The 20,486-nt window shown below is 45.4% G+C and overlaps 2 protein-coding genes across 2 annotated transcripts; one reads left to right on the plus strand and one right to left on the minus strand.

Moving 5' to 3' along the window:
• Window positions 1-353: 353 nt before the first annotated feature.
• DDX27 (DEAD-box helicase 27) lies at window positions 354-6,712 on the minus strand. Its single transcript, XM_085079039.1, has 21 exons — window positions 6,544-6,712; window positions 6,324-6,458; window positions 6,162-6,221; window positions 5,732-5,885; window positions 5,321-5,367; window positions 5,077-5,163; window positions 4,229-4,334; window positions 3,970-4,143; window positions 3,525-3,675; window positions 3,273-3,372; window positions 3,021-3,162; window positions 2,793-2,946; window positions 2,598-2,679; window positions 2,345-2,522; window positions 2,099-2,205; window positions 1,840-1,945; window positions 1,650-1,744; window positions 1,423-1,549; window positions 1,105-1,189; window positions 864-938; window positions 354-587 (listed from the first exon to the last, which is right to left on the minus strand). The coding sequence occupies exons 1-21, from the start codon at window positions 6,637-6,639 to the stop codon at window positions 572-574; spliced, it is 2,277 nt and encodes a 758-aa protein (XP_084935165.1). The 5' UTR covers window positions 6,640-6,712; the 3' UTR covers window positions 354-571.
• A 75-nt stretch (window positions 6,713-6,787) lies between these two features.
• ZNFX1 (zinc finger NFX1-type containing 1) lies at window positions 6,788-20,361 on the plus strand. The gene is made up of 13 exons (XM_085079038.1): window positions 6,788-7,279; window positions 7,959-9,962; window positions 10,730-10,861; window positions 11,308-11,456; window positions 11,659-11,802; window positions 12,273-12,390; window positions 12,637-12,872; window positions 12,983-13,122; window positions 13,434-13,588; window positions 14,256-14,401; window positions 14,756-14,866; window positions 15,638-15,733; window positions 17,832-20,361. Exons 1-13 carry the CDS (start codon window positions 7,225-7,227, stop codon window positions 20,259-20,261), a joined length of 5,916 nt encoding a protein of 1,971 aa, XP_084935164.1. The 5' UTR covers window positions 6,788-7,224; the 3' UTR covers window positions 20,262-20,361.
• Window positions 20,362-20,486: the final 125 nt, after the last annotated feature.

Here is a 20,486-nt window from a genome sequence, read left to right on the forward strand (position 1 = left end):
TTTGGTCATCCTAAAAAAGCACATTTGAAGAAAAATGCTTAATTTGTATAGACAGCTCAGCAATTAACAGCTGGATTGTGCTCCTTATTAAGGCATAGCAATGAAATTTAGCAAGGCTGATGGAAAAAAACAGATTTGGGTAGTGGAAATGGTAAAAAGTTAAAGAAACCATCTTTGTGACAGGTAGTTTGAAAAACAATCTTTTTTCAGTTCTATTAATTATTTGAGGTCACAGGAATAGATGAGCATAACATTGTCCAATTTTTGCCCTAAAGATGACTTACACAACTAGAAAGATGAAATATATCCCAGCTCTCCATTGTTCTAGCTATGCATAAAACAGAGTAAACATCTTAAAAGAAAAATAATCTTTTATTTCATGGGCTGCTACAGATGTTTTCAGAGGTATTCAACCAGGTATTGACAAACATACCAGAACTATTCCAGAACTTGAAGAAAAATTTCAATTTTACTGAGGTTGTCTCCTTGCAGTACTAAGAAATCGAGGGCCTGTACAGTGTGTCTGAAAGTACCTGTTTGGTAATTGCCAACAGGTAATTGCCAACAGTTCTTACTTTCTCTTGTACCTGAAAGGGAAGATAATTAAAATTACATTCCACCAGCCCAATTAATGACAGATGAGGAACAGCACTGAGCATTTTCTAGGCAAAATGGTCTCTAAAGGAGAATGGAATGTGCTACTAAAGGCACTAGATTACCTCCCACATCAGACCTGCTGTAAGAGGGTACTGTAGAACCAACAAACCTTTTAGCAAAGGCCTTTAAACAATCACAAGAAGAGGAAGAAGAAAGCAGGGGGAAAAAAACCCCAAAACTCGAATAAGGAAGTAAGGGAACTATACCTGGACTTGGATTTGAAGTTTCCTCCTTTCCTACGTTGGGCAATACCCAAGCGTTTTCGATCTTCAAATGACGGGCTTTAAGAGAGAGCAGAGGGAGGTGACAGAATTGTACCAATAGGATATGTACTTCTCAAAAGAACACTGCCCACCTTTCATGTCAAAGTATCTATCCCTCAGAAAGTACAGAGATGCAAATTCTCATCTACTAGTCTGCACTAATGTAGACTTGCTAAGACCTTACCCAGCACGGTACTGCTTCAGAGCCTTCCTGCTCGTGTTGGTCAGCTCTTCATCAAACACAGACACTTTTTTCTTCTTCTTAGGACCTAACAATAGTCAGAATGTTGGTTGTAAATGGAAGTCCACAGCATCATCACACTACTCTTGAACACAACAATTAGCCTAAGCATCACGGAAATGACTGCAAATGTGGACCCTTGCCCAGCACTTGTGGCCATTCCTTCAAAGATCAGTGCTTCCCTCCATACACGCTGGTTTAATTTACCTATTTCTAGCAAAGTAAGTGACATGAAGTAAGTTAGCTGTGAAACAAAAGTACCGGCTGGTGCTGCTGCTGGTTCCTCTTCTGGCAAGGCTCTGGCTCTCTTTGCTCGGCGATTCCTCTTTGCCAGCCGCTCAGCATACATTTGAGATTTCAAGATTTCAAACTGTGACCTTTCCTCTGGCTGAAAGATGTTAAAATACAGGTTTCAGCAATGTGAAGCTTTGCAAAGGGAAAACTATGACAGTCCACCCTGGGTCCCACTTGTCAACAAATGTACTCACTGTCATTTGGGCTTTTTTCTGTGTGTCCTGTACAAATTTTTTCCTTTTCTTTTTCCCTCGTAATGCTAGGTCAAATTCCTGCAGGGCTTTAGCCACTGGAAAGAGAAACAGAATAAAGAACCTCTTAAAGCACAGAGCAGAGGCCAGCTGCAGCTATAGAATTTAACATGGCAACAGTGTCATGACTCACATTTCTCTTTCTTTCTCTCCTCACGAGTCTGGAACCAGCTCCGCTCCAAACCCTCACTCCCAGTCTCTTTTTTTCCGTTCTCCAGCTGCTTTTTTGCCTTGTTGATCTGCAATAATTCAGGCAAGAAGTGAGCTCACGGTGGCTAAAAAAATACCCCTCTCTTTCCTTTCCATAGTAGGCAGGTTAAGAACATTTAGGGTAACCTCATTATGGACTATATCTACACAAGATACTAAAAAAATTCCTAAAAATTGCTTACCTGGGCCTCTGACTGCTGCATCTCACGTTCCTCACGCTCCAAGCACAGAACAGCATAGATATCTTTCTCTAGATTCTCAATCTTCTCCCGAAATTTCAATATGACGTCTGAAAACAATACCATATGAACATCAGAGGCAGCTCATGTGAAGTCCATCTTGCTTTTCAGCACCTCTTTTAGTGTTCCTCTGAACCAAAATGTTCCCTACGTACTCTCTCCAGCTCTTTACTTCAGTGAAGTGCATACCTTGGGGGAGAATTCTGGCTTTCACTGCTGTTTTAGCAGTCTTGACAATATCCTTCAGCATCTTGCGCTCTTCCTCACCCACAAGTGAAACTGAACGACCAGCCTTGCCTGCCCTGGCTGTGCGACCCACACGGTGGACATAGTGTTTGATGGTGTTAGGCATGGTAAAATTGATTACCTGTAACAGAAACAGCATTAGTAGAGAAACAACATGAAAGACCTCATTAAAAAACTCAGCATGTCAAATACTCACTGTTTTAACACCTTCAATATCAAGTCCACGTGCAGCCACATCTGTAGCTACCAGGATATCAATCTGCTCATCCTTAAAGCGCCTGAGCAGAGAAAGCAAATGTATTAGCAATAAATGTAGCAATCTACTTCTGCTCTAAAATTTCCAACTTGGAACTTCTTTTTAGTCTAGGATTGCAACTAAACCTGCTAATACCTGAGTGACTCCAGCCGCTGTGTCTGAGAGAGGTTCCCATGAAGCTCCCCAACCCGCAGGCCCATCAGTCCGAGCAGGATGTGCATGCGGTGAGCTTGCTTCTTGGTCTGGGTGAAGAGCATCACATGATCTTGGAATGTTCGTGTCAGCAGAGCTAAAAGAAAGTCCTCTCAGAAGGCTGCTCTGTAATCACTCACTGATTCCAGCCTGTCTTTGCTCATCACTGACCTGTTACAATGGCCTCACGGTCCCCCTCTCGGTTGGGTCTGATCCGGATAAATTCCTGCCGCAGGAAGGGTGCAACATCTGTGTTGCTGTTCACAAAAATTCGGACGGGATTTTTCAAGGAAACAGAGGCCAAATCTTTCACCTACAGAAACAGGTTAGGAAAAAAAAAAATCCATGTGATTTCTGGTAAAAGGCCAGACAAACTTCCATTCAACTTCTCGCCTCAATATGCTTCTCAGCAGCTTGTCTTACCTCGTCAGTCATTGTGGCAGAGAAAAGCATTGTCTGACGGTGGTGGGAACACAACCTGATTATTTCCTTCATCTGTTCCTCAAAGTATTCATCCAGCATCCTAAGCAGGAGAAAAACAGCAAGATAAGGCAGCTTCACCTGGGCCTAGCCAAGAAACATTACATAAGGCAGGACAACAAGGACAGCCTGATAGCCTGGGTAAAAGAAAGCAGAAAATTGCCATGTTTTTCACTGCTGTCCTGCTTACCCTACCTGTCTGCTTCATCCAAAATTAGCACCTCAACACTGCTCAGGTGGAAAGAAGGGCAGTTGTGGAGATGATCAATCAGTCGCCCAGGAGTGGCAATGAGAATGTCTGGCCCAGAGCGCAGAGCTGCTTCCTGAGTCTTCACATCCAGGCCACCTAAAAGACAGGGAATACAGATTGCTGACCCTGCTGAGCACACAGATGCAAATTGCCTGAGAAATGGGAAACATCTCAGATTAAACCATATTCACAAGCAGAAGTGACGTCACGCTTTCTTTCTCAGAAACTAACAAACAAGTCCAGCACATTAGGGAAAAGAGAAATTTTAAACCACGACGTATCTACTAGAAGCATTACCATACAGCCTCCAGTTTTACAGCGCAGAATTCCCAATTCCATTTAGTGGTTTACAGTGAGCTGTACAGTTCACATAAATAACTTAACACTCACCTACTGCCAGGCAAGTCGTGACACTGCTGAACTGTGCCAGCTGTTTTGTGACAGAGTGCACCTGAATACCCAGTTCTCGTGTTGGCACCAAAACCAGTACACGTGTTATTGGAGCCTGACGAGGCTTGTAAATCAGGCGCTCAAGGACAGGCAAGATGAAGGCAGCTGTTTTACCTAAAGAATTAAGAAGAATTACCAGTTATTGTGAATTACCATTTATTGTGAATAGCTAATTCCAGTGCCCTGCTCAAGCCCCTACCTGTCCCAGTGGCAGCACAAGCACAAATATCCTTTCCCAGAAGACCCACTGGGATACAAGCCTTCTGAATTGGGGTTGGTTGCTTGAAGCCAAGAGCTGTGATTGCCTACAAAGGAGACAATGCAATTAAATTCTGTCTCTGGTATGGCCATAACTGGAGTACTGTGTGCAACTCTGGACTCTTGAGTACAAAAGACATAGACATACTGGACAGAGAGCAGCAAAGGGCTACAAAGGTTATGAAGGGCCTGGGAGCACCTCACATTTGGGGAAAGGCTGACAGAGCTGGGACTATTCAGCCAGGAGAAGAGAAGGCTCGGGATAAACTTCTCAATGTTGATAAATACCTGATGGGACAGAGCCAGGCTCTGTTCAGTGGTGCCCAGGATCAGAGGCAATGGGCACAAACTGAAACATGGGAGGTTCCCTCTAAGCCCTTTCACTTTGAGGGTGACCAAGCACCAGCACAGGGTGCCCAGAGAGGTTGCACTCTCCATCCCTGGAGATATTCAAAGCCATATGGACACGCCTGACCAGCGGCTCTAGGTGGCCCTGCTTGAGTAGAGGTTGGACAAGTTGTCCTTCCAAGGTCCCTTCCAACCTCAACCATGCTGTGACAAGTCTTGCTCAAGATAGCGTTGACACATTGGAAATCAAATAAAAGTTTCCAAAATTTGTAATAACAGCTCCTAAAGGACTATCACACTAGCTCCCAAATAATTTCCTTTTCAGAGAGGTTGCAAAGAGAAGTGGAATCTGACAGTTCTAATTGGTGGCAGGGAGTTTATAAGTTTATACAACATTCTTCAGAACAACATGTGTAATAAATAAACAAACTAGGTAAATACCTTTAGCAAAGGTCGTGAAAGATTCATGTCCTGGAATGACAGGTTATCATCATATTGAGAGGCATCTTCAAAAAATGTCTCTGCTTCCTAGAAACAGGAACAACAACAAAACTGGAACAACTCAGGCCACAATGCAACATGTTACCAAAGGGCTCTGGAGTGGTTATTGAGCTACATTTTGTTAACCAAAGGAAATTACACCACCAGAAATGCTGGAGGAATTTGACTGGATTCTAGCACTTACTGCTTCTCCTTTTTTTGATCTCCTCTTTTCCTTCACTTTGACTTTATCTGCAGAGAAAGACAAATGTGATAGGAATCAACAAGCACAGCTAAACACGTAACAAGATGATGTGACTATCTAAACCTTATAACCTCATACTTTTTGCTCTGAATTGACCTATTGAGAGAGAAACCTCAAAACAAGTAGAAGCATGTACTAGAAAAAATTGCCAAATAAATATCCTTCTTCAGGAATGAGTTCAGTTATGGCTACCATTCAAAATAAGCTTGATTAAAATCAGAAGGAAAGTTGCAGAAGGCAAACAAAATAGAAAAGGTTCTGGCCCACTTCCAGCAAAGCTTCACTACAGACTTTTCTCCAGTGAGCCAACAGTGTCAGATTCTTGACCACCTCTCTGTGTACTGCTGATACCTGCTTTTGTGAAGATAGTTTCATCATCCAGTGAATACTCAGACTCCGCATCTTCTTCATCCCTACTGCAATCCTCACACTCCTTCTTTTTCGTTTGATCATCTTCAACCTCAGCATCTTCATTTTTCACTTTTGCTTGTTTAGCTTCTCTTTCCTAAAAATAAAATAAATTCCAAAAATGTTTTTAAAAGAAAGGATTAAAAAGAAACTTCAATCCTTTGTGACCCTGTTTTTGTTATTATGAGCCCATTCACAAATCCACGGTTTTGCACAACTATAATCATTAATAGTTCTGCAATTTTATCCGTTCAGCAGCACATCACATGTGGCAGCAAACCCAGCCGAAGCGATGAGCTGCCGGCCAGAGCACTGTGGCTGAGGGAACGGCCAAACACATACCAGTCTTTTCAGCAATGAGAAAAACCCTGACCTGGAGCTTCCTTTTCTGTCTCACTTTCTCAATCTTCTCATCCAGCGTCGTAGCTGCTTTCTAGGCAGAAAATCACAACAGACGAGCTGTAAGAGGAGCTCGGGAGAGCAGTGGGCGCTGTGGACTCTGGCACCGCAGCTCCATCCCTGCCGCAGACCTCACCTTGCCGCGGAGCTGCCGCAGCGCCGCCGTCCAGGCGTCCTCCCCGCCGGCCTCCGTCTCCCCGAACACAAACCCGGCGTTGAACACCCCGCGGGAGGCTCCCCGCCGCCTGGGGCCCGGCGCCCGGCGCGGCTCCTGCAGTAACACCCGTGAGCAAGGCCGGCGGCACGGCCCCGCCACACCGCCCCGGCCCGCGGCTCCCGCGGCTGTCCGGCCCCACCTCCTCATCCTCCGAGTCGCCAGATTCGGAATCCACGGGCACCACGTCCCCCTCGGCGATGGTGCCCACCAGGCCCAGGCTCTCCAGCGTGGCCATGGCTCTGAGCCGGAACCCCGCGGGACACGCGTGCGCTGGGCGCTGGGGGCCGGGCTGAGGGCTGGGGGCCGGGCTGAGGGTTGGGGGCCGGGCTGGGCTGAGGGCTGGGCTGGGCGGGTGGGCAGAGCCGCCGCTGCCCCCGCCCCGCAATGCCGGGAAAAGAAACCGAAAGCACCGCTGCCGGGGTCGGATAGGCGGTGGTGGGCTGTGTTTTCCATCCTTTGCGCTTCCCTTCCCTTGCGCTTCCCTTCTCCTTCGCTTCCCTTCCCCTTTCCCTTCCCGCGGGAGCCGGAGAGAGGAGAAACTCCTTTTCAGGGGCGCTGCCCGCCGGTGACGAGCTGTGCAAGGGCGGGCGCTCTGCCCACCGGGAGGGACTTTCAGGGAACTGGAAAGTGAAACTTTGCGGGGAACTAGAACGGGAAGTGCCCGCGGGTATCGGGACAGACGCGGCGGCTCCCGGGCTGTGCGGGGAACGCAGCGCAGCAGCGCCCGTGTTCGGCGGTAGGAGCGCCACGGTCCGTAGCGCCCAGCTCTGCCCTCGCCCCGGAGAGCTGGAACAGACCCGGAGGAGTCCCCGGCCGGGCGATGGAGGGTACTGGGCAGGAGCCTCACGCCCGGCACCCCAGAGGTGGAGCGAGAGGTGAGGGTCGCCCGGGGAACGCAGGGCAGGAGGGCGGGGGTGGTGCTGGTACAGGGTGATCCGCTTCTCCCCTGCCTGAGTACAGCGAAATTTTCTCTCAGGGCTGGGTTTCAACACTTCCTTATTTGCTCTTGGAGTCTGTATGGGGGCCATGATGCGGTGATGTGTAGCGGCAGCTTTTGCTATTTCCTGCTAGCAGTCAGTGCTTCTCTAAGCGTCCCGTGGGGAGCCTGACAAAGGCTCGGTGGGCTGTGCTTCTGGCTACTCCGAGAGGCTGGACTTTGTCCAAAAGCTCCATGTTTTGAGTGTGCTGTGTACAGCCCGTTCAAGTTGGTCATCATTTCACTGATGACCAACTCCCCAGGAAATGCTGCCCTGCGCAGGAAACCTCATCTTTTGCCTTCCTCCCTTCTGCTTTCAGTTCTGTGGAAGAGTTTTGTTTTTTAGCATCTTCGTAGCTCAAGTAAACTCTAAGCATGGCACTCTCTTTAGAGCAGTTAGGAAAAGGGTACAAATGAGACCAATTTGAAAGTCTGTGTGCAAATAGAATAGTTTTTGAACTTGATGTCAAATGCTCAAAATATGCTGTCAGGTCCATATGCTCATTCATCTTTGTGGGGAAGCGTGTTAATGTAGTTGATTTATAATTAAGGAGTGTCTTTTTTTTTTTTTTTTTAAGGGGCATGCACTTCATTAAGACACAGTCATTATGGGAGGAAGAGAAACAGAACAAATAATGCACTAGGCCAGGCACCTCAGTTAGGGGAAAACCTCCAAGACAGTAATTTTACTCTTCCACTTGGACAAAGCGAAGAGAAATTTGGCGGTTGGACTTCAAAGGTTCCTCAATCAAGTAAGAATAAACCAGGAATCCAAGGTGAACAGGCCAACAGTGGAGCCACTGGATTCTGGACTAAACAGGAGAAGGAGGGAAGGAGAATGAGGTATCAAGGTGGGCAAACACATGAGAGGGGCAGAGTACCCTGGAATGAGCAAGAAAATGCATTTAGAGGAAGGAGGTATCAGCTTGGACAAGCCCATGAGAGGACCAGAGGACCCTGGAATGAGCAAGAAAATGGAGATAGGGGAAGGAGATATCAAAGTGGACAAGCTCAGGGAGGAGCTAGAGGGAGAGGGCTGAGGAGTGGGCGGGAAAATGAAGGTAGCAGACGGAGGATGCAACCTCGGGAGGATCCTCATTTCTACCAGAATGCTAGCCCAGGTGGTGCCCACCACAGTGAGCAGCCTCGGCAAGCCAGAAGGATTGGCTATAAATTCCTAGAAAGTCTCCTCAAGAAAGACCCCTCAGAAGTTGTCATCACACTTGCTTCCAGTTCAGGTTTGAAGGAACTTCTTTCCCAAACAACTATGCACCGCAATTTTGTTCAGCTCATTTGCCAGGTGCTTCGAAAAGCATGCAGTTCCCGAATGGATAGACAGAATGTCCAACAGGTTCTTGGAGTGGTGAAGGAATCCAACTTTCTCAGGGTCTGTCTGCCACAGTATGTGTCTGACATGGTAACAGAAGTAGTTCCTGCTGTACGCCATGAGTACCCTGAGCATATCAGCAACATTATTTTACTTCTTCAGGACCTGATCAGTACTTTCCCAGCCAGCTCTGTGCAGAAAGTCTCCATTCTCTTGACAGTCTTGCCAGCATCTGTAAATGCCCTGAGAGCTTCTGGTGTGGATATCACAGAAGAGACAGAGAAGAATCTCAATGAAGTCCAGATGCTCATGCAGCATCTGCAGGAAAAGAGACGTGAAGGCACACTGAGGGCTGATAACTGTACATTTGTGCAGCCTCAAGATGGGCAAAAAGAAATGTATCGTGTAATGAGCATTTATCCAACATATGATGAGATACACAGTAATGACAAACCTTTTCTGCGTCCCAATATTGTTTCTGGAAGATACGAAAGCACCAGCATTTATCTTGAAACCCACTTCCGACTTTTGAGAGAAGACTTTGTAAGGCCTTTAAGGGAAGGTATCATGGAGATTTTGCAGAGCCTTCAGGACAGAAGCTTGAGAAGGAAAAAATTTGATGATATCAGGATCTACTTTGACACACGGATTATTGCCCCACATTGTACCTCAACTTGTATTGTTTACAAGGTCCAGTTTGACACAGAACCATTGAGGTTTGTACAATGGCAGAATTCCAAACGATTGATATATGGATCCCTGGTCTGCATGTCTCAAGATCACTTTGAAACATTCCTTTTTGCTACTGTTTCTAATCGTAGTGCTGAGGAACTTGTCAATGGGATTGTGGAGCTGTGTTTTGATGCTGAGAGCCAAGCACTACTTGCAGAGGTCCAACCCTCAGACTCTTTCCTCATGGTAGAGACAACTGCCTACTTTGAGGCCTATCGGCACGTGTTAGAAGGGTTGCAGAAAATGAGGGAGGAAGATATCCCATTCCAGAAGTATATTGTGGAATGTGATGCACAGGTGAAGGAGCCAGCATACCTGACAAAAGATACTGTCTACAACTTTGCGCCCTTGATGAAGACTTCACCCAAAGAGATGTGCCCTGATAGCTTGAAAAGTGTCTACATTCTAGATCCTGATCAATGGCTTTTAATGGAAGCCTTGAAATTGGATGAGTCTCAGATGCAGGCATTGAATCTTGCACTCACCAAGGAGCTGGCTATTATCCAAGGACCTCCTGGCACTGGTGAGAAATATTTATTTAAAGGCTCTGTAATTTAGGGAGTTCTCACTGATTCCCCCATCTAGGTAGATTACCTTCAGCGAAAGCCATCTGTACTGTCTCCAAAGCTTTAGTCCTGTTTTGATGTTTGGGTGGCCCAGCTGTGGAGACAGTTAATATCCTCAAATACCCACATCCAATATTTGCCCACCTAGATGCAAATAGACACCAACTGTACTGTTGGCTGTGCTTGTGTTTTGGGGTGAAGAAGTTTTCAGTCAGGAGAACATGGTCCCTCTTGCTGTGTAGAACTCTCCTACTTGTTTTCACAGCATGTTAGAGCATTGGGAACATCCAGCCATCAAACATTGTGTGAATAAAGTATTACAAGATTAACTATAATTGTTTTAAATGGTACATGAACTCAACAAGCACCAGTGCTTGTATTCCACTAGTATGTGGATGTTTCATCTGCAGCCAAATGTCATGTATGGCACCAGTATCTGAGTGACCTGGGGGATGCAGTGGGAGAGAAAACCCTGTGTCCAGGTCTGGTGTATTATCCAAAAAAACAACATTCTTGCAGACTTTGGCCTTACTGGACTACAGACCAGAATGTCAGTGTCATGCTTTGTCTGCATTTCGTTAGCTAGTTACCCCTGGGGTCAATTCTCTTGGTACCAGATTGGCAGCCTAGAAAGAAGTCTTGTGTCTGTTTTTGATGATTTCTGTGTTTCAAGGCACTAATAGAGGATAGACTACCCTTTTCTGATTCTGAGCTTGTTTTGCAGGGAAGACTTATGTGGGTTTGAAGATTGTTCAGGCCCTCTTGACTAATGAGTGCGTGTGGCAAAACACTTACAGGAAACGTCCCATCCTTATAGTCTGCTACACTAACCATGCACTGGATCAGTTCTTAGAAGGTGAGTACCTGCAGGTAGGATGGAGGTAGAATCATAGAATCAGAGACTAGTTTGGGTTGGAAGTACCTTAAAGATCATCAAGTTACAACCCACCTGCCATGGACAAGGACACCTTCCACTAGACCAGGTTGCTTCAAGCTCTGTCCAGCCTGGCCTTGAACACTTCAAGGGATAGTGCATCAACTAATTGTCCAGGCAAGCTATTATTAGAACCTATAATTAGAAATTACACTATAACTCTTACTCTGCTTGTATTATGGCATGATAACCTGCATTTTGGTTTGATTGTTTTTAGTGACTCTGGCCCCATTGATATAGATTAAAAAACTTCCATCAGAGCAAACCACTGTAGGATTTGCAGTCAAAAGGTGTTTTTCCTACCTCTTGTCCTACTGCTGAAAACTGAGCTTGGCCCTTTAGTTCTGATATTTCTCTTTCATTCACAGGAATACTCTCATTTCAAAGAGATGGGATAGTGCGTGTTGGGGGCAGGAGTAGCAGTGTGGCCCTGCAGAGATTCACCTTGAAGGAGCTGAGGAGGGTGTTTACTACTGGATTTGGCTTCCCAGACTACCTCCCCAGAGCCTGTGCAAATGTAGGTGCAGACCTCCCTGGAGATGCTGGCATTGTGTTGCCTGTGCATTGGAGGAGATAACAAACCTCCCCCACACCTGGTCCTTCACCTTGTTTTACGCCAAATTTGGCCTCTTAATTCTTCTGTTGGTTTTTTGTCCTGCTGTTTCTGCACTTTGTTTCTGGGAGTGTGACGCTGCCTCCCTTCTCTTTGTTATGAGCAGACAATGAGTGAGATGAAAGAGCTTGAGGAGGAGCTCCATGAACGAGCGATGCGATTGGAGTGCACGACCTGCGGAGTTCTGCACGAGGACTGCTTGAAACCACACATTGCACGCCAGCACTGGGCCAGCCTGATGAAGGGTCTGGTAAGAGAGGTCCCTTTCTTCTGAGTCAAGAAGTCCCAGTGCATTCTTACTATCCTTTCTGCTAATGGGTCTGAGGTTCCCCCAGCACACATCTTTTTAGCATCATTAGCATCATTTGATTACTGAGAAATTAAGGGAGTAAACAGGAAGTTGTGCCAAATGACAGTAGTCTAGACCAGGCAGGGCAAGCAGGGGCTTTGAATTTTGCTCTTTTTAACTGCACAGATTCGGAGTGATCTTTAGTAGCATAAAAATGCAAGTGCCCAAATAGAAACATCTTAAACTGAAGGGGAGGAGGTGTGCCCTTTCTGAAGATCTGGGGCTGCTTGGACTTTCTAGCTCTGGAGGGTTTCTAGCTCTAGCGCAGGGGGACTTGTCCTAGTTACCTACTGCTGTAAGGTGATGCTTTGGAAACATCCTAAGACTCTGAAGTGCAATGGGCCTGGCTGATTTGACTTTCCCTTTATTAGGAGGACATTGGGTTTTCCTACCTTGGGTCACGACACTCAGTGATTCTGGAGTGGCTGGGTCTTGGTGAATCTGTCTTCACCCAGAATGCTGCAGAGAATATATGGGCTGAAAATCCAGGTAAAACAAACAAAACAAAAACAACAAACACCAAAAAGACACCCAACCCACATGCATCCTCTACAAGTGTTTACCAAAGCAGTGCATGTGAACCAGAAAAGAGACGCTGCTACTTACAGGCACAGACTGATGTGTGACACTCTAAGGGAGTGGAAAGAAGATTAACCCTTATTTCTACATAGTGATCTTACTGCTGCAGTGGTAGAGTGGCTGTGGCTTACTGCATGTAACTGGTGACTCTCACAGGTGGTGAGCAGGAAAGGGAGGAGGAGGGGGAAAGTGAAGCAGAAGAGGAGCTTTTGGAGATCACCCAGATGGCTGATCTGATTGAAGCTGAGAGAGTGATTGAGGATGAAAACACAGCAAACCCTTGGAGGAGGAAGGAGGAGGATGACATAGGACTAGCCAGTGCCATGTTGGCTATGAAGCTGGACCAGGAAGAAGAAACAGCTCAACCAGTACAGGAGACGATGCAGTGGGAGGTAACTGCATGCATTAGAATGACTGTAAAGAATAACATGGGGATGCTAACACAAAGCAATCTTTGTGCTGTAACTGCTTATTGGGGAGCTTTTTTTCCTTTTCCTTGCAGGTAACTCCTCGCCAGAGGAGGAAAATGAAGCAGAAGATGAAGGTTGAGCTCCGTAAAGTGAACACAATGACAGAGTTAGAGGCCAATGCTATTCAGGATCTGTGGCAACTTGACCTGAGCTCGCGCTGGAGGCTTTACAGGTGACAAAGCTATTTTGCAGGGCCTGTCAGGCAAGTGTTTAGGATTGTTCCAGTTTGCAAACTGAGTCAAGCCACGATGTTTCTGTCTGTATCTGTTCAGCTCCTTGTTTGAACATGCTTGTTCTTACCTTCCTTTACTGCATGGGAAGCAATATTATGCCCTGCATTTGTACATGTTCATGACTGAGTACAGATGGTAATAATCTGTTGCCCAAAAGACACGGGGGAAGTTTTGAACTGAATCCACTCAGAACTTAGGGATCACGATCCTGTTTTCCTTGTGGTGTGTGATAATGGCACTTTCTTCCCAGGCTTTGGCTGAAGACTTACCAGCGTTTTATTCGAGAGGACATTCTGAGGCATGAACAGCAGTATCAGGCAGCAGCAGAAAGACTGAAAGAACTGAAGCTGAAGCAAGATCTTTGCATTCTCAATGAGGCCAGAATTGTGGGGATGACAACTACAGGTGCAGAGCAGTTGGGAAGCAAACCAGTATTGTATTGCTTCCAGTCATGTTTAAAGAACCTTTTTGCTGAAAGATTAGTATCATGTGCTGCTTCATAGCCTGGGTCAGGCTCTGCATTAGTCTGGAGCCTTTTTAATCTCTGACTCCTTTTGCAAATGGGGCTGTTGTGAGAGTTGCCAATTAGTGACATGAGCAGCTTCTGTGCCCTATTGCACTCCCCCTGTCCTGAGCAGCATTATTCTGACAGAACTGTACCACTTGTGCCTGAGTAAGGTGCAGCTAATGTCTATATTGCTATTCCCACAGCACCTTCTGGAGAAGGTAGTGTCAAGGTCATTGTAGTATGTCCCTTTGGAGAAACAATTTAAGGCTTATTTATGTATGTAGAACAATGTATTGAGTGTATTTTTTGTCGGAAGGGAGCACTGAGAAAGGACCGAGGCAGGCATAGGACTAATCCCCACCTGCCTTCCTTAGTAACTCTTCATACAGAAACCATCCCAGGTGTGGTGATGTTCTAAAATTCAAAAAGCTGAGTGTTGAAATGGGGAATTTTGGGAAGAACCCCAGCCTTTTCTGAGACAGAGCCTACTCCTCCCTGCAAAAACACTTGTCTTACTGCTTGAATGTAGTTATATCCTAAGATTTATCTTCTATCCTTGCTCAGGTGCTGCCAAATACCGACAGATCTTGCAGTCCATAAAGCCACAAATTATCATTGTAGAAGAGGCAGCAGAGGTGCTTGAGGCTCATACCATTACTACTCTGAGTAAAGATTGCCAGCACCTCATCCTCATTGGAGATCACCAGCAGGTAACTTTCATGACTACTGTCTCTATCTGCTGTGCTAATGAAGAAAAACCATCTAACCAAACACCATGGGTGAAAATTGCAAGGCTTGTTGCTCCCCAGCTTCCACAGATACCACAGGACTATGTCCTGTTGTTTTTGAGTAGAGCACCTCTGGGACTGGTGTTTTAGTTTAACTGATACAATTTTACATGTGCTTCGATTGTGACTATATCTAGCTTTGATACTTAGCACTCCCAGGAGAATCCACTCTCTGGCCTTTCAGTGGGGGACCAGTCACAGAAAATGAGAGTGAAAAATCTTATTAACACATAGGACAAGTGCTAAAACATGGACCTCTTATCCCTTCTCTTTCAGTTGCAGCCTAGTGCAAATGTATATGACCTGGCCAAGAACTTCAACCTTGAAGTCTCTCTCTTTGAACGTCTGATCAAAGTGGATTTCCCCTTTGTCTGTCTGAAATATCAAGTAAGGAAGAGCTATAAAAAGCTCCATGGCATTTGCATTTAGGTTGTTTTAAGTTTGTAATACAATTAACTTTATATTTACACTGTAAGAGCAGCCTAAAAGAAAAGAATGTGCTATCTAACTTTTGAGAAGAGTGGTAAGAGCTGTCAAACTGACACAAATAGAGTTCCAGTGTATTTTCAGTTATTTAGTGATATTGTTCACAGGAGAGGCGTTCTCATGTTTTTGTGCAAAGAACATGGTTTATTGTTTTTTGTTCTGGCAACTGTTCTTTGTTCTGCCAACTTGTTCTTCTATTGTTCTGGCAACTGAAACTTCCAGAACTTTGCAAAGTGAGACAGCACAATTCTTCTCAGGCTGCTTTCTGCTAAATTGCTATAATAATCTGGTTTGGTGCCCCAGGAAGTTAATTTTACCACCAGCATTCCTGTATTAAAGGTACCTGGAAGAGCTCATTTAGTAGTTAGGGTGAAGTGCTAGCTTTTTTTATCTGTGAGTATGCTTTGATTTGCACTGAAACCAGCATTCTTGTACAACAACCTTACCAAGAGATTTTCTTGAAGATACTCTGCTGCTATCACTCCTGTAGTTGGTGTTGTCAGCAATGAGGTGGAGGAGAGAAGGGATTGGGAAGTGCTCCCTTCTTGTTTCTTATTGAAAAGTCATCCTTGTCTGGTATTCAGCCACAGTCTTTACAGTGTAGCAACAGAATACTAACAGGGAAATATGATGCTCCTTCCTCAAGACTGATAAAACTGTTTTGAATTCCAGCACCGCATGCGTCCTGAAATTGCCCAACTTATCAGTCCTCATATATACCAGAAGCTGGAGAACCATCCTTCTGTCCTGGAATATGAGAATATAAAAGTGAGTTTTAAGCAATCCAAGCGGTTGCTTTTGTCCCCTGTTACTGGCTAAATGAGTTGCTGTAAAACACAGTCTTCAGGGATTTCAAACTCTTGGGTAAAATTCGGATATTGAAATTTATACCCAAATCAAGAAATTGTGTGATATAGAATTAGGCAAGTAATTTGTAGTTTTTCTAATATTTGTGATGGTGGACGCTGAAATGGATCCAATACCAATTACTCAAACAGTAAAAAATGAAAGAGGGAACAAAAGAATTGTAGGAGTTTGACAGCTAGGAAGAAATCTTAAATGAAAGACTTAAAGCATAATATGTGAAACTCCAACATAAGATAGGTGACTGGATTACTGGAACCTTTTTTCCATGGGTTCTCTGGGCATTTTGCCAATAAACAACATCTGCAAAGAAAATCTATGTAGCTTATAAGTATAAAGTAATCACTTATTATCTAACATGCATGATAGACAGCCAGATTTTAGTCAATTATTAGAATGCTTGCCTTGGGTATCAGAAGCATCACTCTTTGCTTCTTCCTTAATGATACTGAGTTTCCATCTTAACACTCACTCCCTGTTTTCTGATTTGTATTTCCTCACCCAAATCCAGACTTCGTGTATCTCTATGTTGGTGCTTTTCTTGCATCTTTGAGCTATTAACAATCATGTCTTTGTCTGTAATTTTCCCTTGCATATCTTGCATAGCCCATTTCTGCAGATTCGCACACAGCTCTCTGTCACAACTGAACTATTTTCCCGGAAGTCTGAGCCAAGGTTACACTTTTGCACTGATGGCCTTGGATCTCTGAAACACAAGCCACTGAATACTCTGGGAGAAAGATTGGAGGCAGTTACAGAAGTAGCATTACAGTAGCTTAGCCTGTGTAAATCTGTCTTCATAAAAAAAAAGTACTAATTAGTTAAAAGTTGTTTAACTGGATGAGGGAAGCATAGTGAAAACTATAGCAGAATGCTGAAGTCAGCCAAGAGAAAATTAATAGTGGAGATTTGATTATTAGAATAAGCTACATGGGAAAGTGGCAGGTCTTCTTTTGGTATCTTGAAATCCAGATAAAGTCTTTGTAGGAGACAATTTAGTTAAATTAGAAACCCAAATAAACCCCTCTCCAAAATCCAACCAAACAAAACTCCAACAAACAACAAAAATACCACCCAAAACACACAACAACTTGGGAGACCACAAAATTTTACCCCATTTCTCCTGTGACAGGCTATTCTGGAGAATCTTGTGGTTTCATCTGACCTTAAAACAAACTTGAGATACCAAAAGGCATCAAAATTGAATCTTCCCAGCTAGTAAAATAACCAATGTAGGTGATAACTGAATCAAATTCTACTCCACTGGACATTATTCCACTATGGACACCTTGGAAAACCAGAGATCTCTGTTTGATCTACAAAAATTGTTCCTTTCTGATAAAATTACTCTCTGGGTTTTTGCAGGCAGAGCAATAATTTCTTATGGTTAGAATAATTTCAGTTAATAGGAAAAAAAAAAAGTCCCTGCTAACTCAAGGCAAATAGAATTTTCGAACAGGTGAGCAGTCAACTGTACACATCATGAGCTAGTAAGTGAGTACTGGAGTCTTGGCATTCCTAGTTTTTCTCGTGAAAAATCAATCTTCCTTGCAGTTTGGTTTTCCTTGCAGCAACAGAGAAGGCATGTTTTATGCAAGTGCCAAGCCTTGTGCACTGGTAACTTAAAATCTTTTTCCCACAGGGCCAAAACGAGACATTCTTCACACCATCAATGTGCATTGAGAAATGTTACTAACACTTCATGTTCTCTTTTGTATAACCTGGAAAAGTACAGCAGTAACATTTTCAGTAAGATAGGGAATGAAATCATCCACAGGAACTGATTTCATATTAGGATACTGAAATGTTACAAATAAGCTGAAATGGGAATTTGATTAATAACCTATGGAAATTTAAGAGGAAATCACCTAAGTACACAGTAACTCCATATGTAGTCATCTGCTTAAAAGTCATCCTCTCAGTCGATAATCAGGAACATGGAAACAGGCTGGGGTGGCAAGAAACTAGAATTCTCCTTCTGACATCCTTCCTCTTGTTTCAGGGCGTCTCAACTAACATCTTCTTTGTGGAACATGAGGTACTTGAGCAAGAGATCCAGGAAGGGAAAAGCCACCAGAACCCACATGAGGCCCACTTTGTAGTGGAACTGTGCAAATACTTCTTGTGTCAGGGCTACGAACCTTCTCAGATCACCATTCTCACTACTTATTCTGGACAGTTCTTCTGTCTGCGTAAGCTCATGCCAGCGAAGATCTTTGAAGGTGTGAAGGTTCATGTAGTAGATAAGTACCAGGGAGAGGAGAATGACATTATTCTGCTGTCACTGGTGCGGAGCAACAAAGAGCAGAGACCTGGGTTCTTGCAGATCCCTAATCGGGTATGTGTGGCATTATCCAGAGCTAAGAAAGGGCTGTATTGTATTGGAAATATGAAAATGCTTGGTAAGGTTCCTCTCTGGAGCAAGATCATTCAAACCCTTGGAAAGAACGGTCACATTGGCCAGTCATTGGAGCTTTGCTGTCAAAACCACCCTGAAACCAAGACACTGGTATCTGCAGGTGAAGACTTCAGCAGAGTCCCAGAGGGAGGCTGTAGTCGTCCCTGTGAGTTTAGGTTGAATTGTGGACACGTTTGCGCAAGGGCATGTCACCCATATGACCCAGAGCACAAAAACTACCAGTGCCTGAAGCCTTGTCAAAAGGTGCTTTGTGCAGATGGGCACCGCTGCCCAAAGTTATGTTATAAGCCCTGTGGAAAATGTATGGTGAAGGTAGAGAAAACTATTTCCAAGTGTGGCCACACGCAGATGGTGCCATGCCATATGCCAGAGAAGGAATTTCAGTGCCTAGAACCTTGCCAGAAGAAGTTAAACTGTGGACACACGTGCAGGAGTACCTGTGGGCAGGGATGCTCACTGCCATGTCGTGAACGGGTTACAGCCACACTGAAATGTGGCCACAAGCAGAAAGTTGAATGCTGGGTCGTTACGATGAGTCGTGAGGAGGCTGTGGTGTGTAAGAGTGAATGTTCTGTCACACTGGCATGTGGTCATGTGTGTTCAGGTTCCTGTCATACTTGCTTTGGAGGAAGATTTCATAAGGCGTGTAACAGCCCATGTGGGCGCTTTTTGATCTGCTCCCACAAGTGTCAACAGCCTTGTACTGCAGAATGCCCTCCTTGTCAGAAGGAATGTCAGAACTATTGTATTCACAGTAAGTGCAAAAAGAAATGTTGGGAAAGCTGTGTTCCTTGTGCTGAGCCATGTGAGTGGCAGTGCCAGCACTACCAGTGTACCAACCTTTGTTCTGAGCCGTGCAACAGGCCTCGCTGCAATGTTCCATGTCCTGAGACACTGCCCTGTGGTCATCCCTGTGTGGGATTGTGTGGAGAGCCCTGTCCAAAGAAGTGCCTTTTTTGTGACCACGAGGAACTCACTCAGATCTTTTTTGGCTTTGAGGATGACCCAGATGCTCGATTTGTACAGCTTGAGGACTGTGGCCATGTCTTTGAGTCCCAAGGCCTTGACCATTATATGGATGAAGATGATGATGCCATCAAGCTGAAGGTATGCCCTATGTGTCAGACACCCATCAGAAAAAATCTGAGATATGGTAGCTGTGTGAAAAAGCAGGTGGAAGAGATAGAACGGGTGAAACAGAAAATCCAAGGCCCAACAGAGGAAATTGAGTCTGGCAGAAAGAGACTGCTGGCTGCGCTGCAGCAGAATGGTGTTCTGAGGAATAATCTACCATCTAAGTACACCATGCTGGAAAGTAAACTAAAAGCTTCTGGTCTCTCCACAAAGAGTATTGGACTAATTGAAAACCTGCTTAATTTCTACGAACGTGTAGCAGATCTAACCCAGTCTGTGAACAAAATTGATGAGGATGAAAGGAAGGGGGTGAGAAACAGGCTGGATGAAGTCCAGGAGTGGCTGGATATGCCATGCATCAGTTTTACAGGACAGGAGCTCTCTGACCTGCAGTCTGAGATCCAGAGACTGACTTATTTGCTGAACCTCTTGGCAAGATGCAAAGCAAGAAGGATGATATCTGCAGGCATTGCAGCAGAGATTAACAGTGCACGTGAGATCCTGGAAGGGACAAAGAAATTCACAGAGGAGGATGAGGCTGCAGTGAAGGCTCACCTGGAGAAGATCAGTGCTGTCTTGCCTGTGTCAGGCCTGGGGATTTCAGAAGCTGAGCGGGTACAGATTGTCAGTGCTATTGGCTGTCCCCGTGGCCACTGGTTCAAGTGCAAAAATGGACATATCTATGTGATTGGGGAGTGTGGGGGGGCAATGCAAAGGAGTACGTGCCCTGAATGCCATGAAGTCATCGGGGGCACCAACCACACTCTGGAGAGCAGCAACAGGCTGGCCCCGGAGATGGACGGGGCGAGCCACGCAGCCTGGTCCGATGTAGCCAACAACATGCTCAACTTTGAGGATCTCCGCCGGCTGATGCAGTGAGGTGTGAGCTTTGCTTCTTATCACAGGTGCGCACACAGGGGCACAGCCCCGCTGCTTTACCCGCTTCCCTCCTCGCTAATAAAGCGTGTATCGCTGCAAACGGATCTGTCCTGTCTTTGTGGGGCGGGGCTGCCGGAGGGGCGGGCCGGGAGGGGCGGGCCGGGAGGGGCGGGCCGGGAGGGGCGGGCCGGGAGGGGCGGGCCGGGAGGGGCGGGCCGGGGCCGC

The sequence above is a fragment of the Lichenostomus cassidix genome, chromosome 20 (genome assembly GCF_008360975.1).
Source record: "Lichenostomus cassidix isolate B80296 chromosome 20, HeHo_3.0, whole genome shotgun sequence".
NCBI lineage: Eukaryota > Metazoa > Chordata > Aves > Passeriformes > Meliphagidae > Lichenostomus > Lichenostomus cassidix.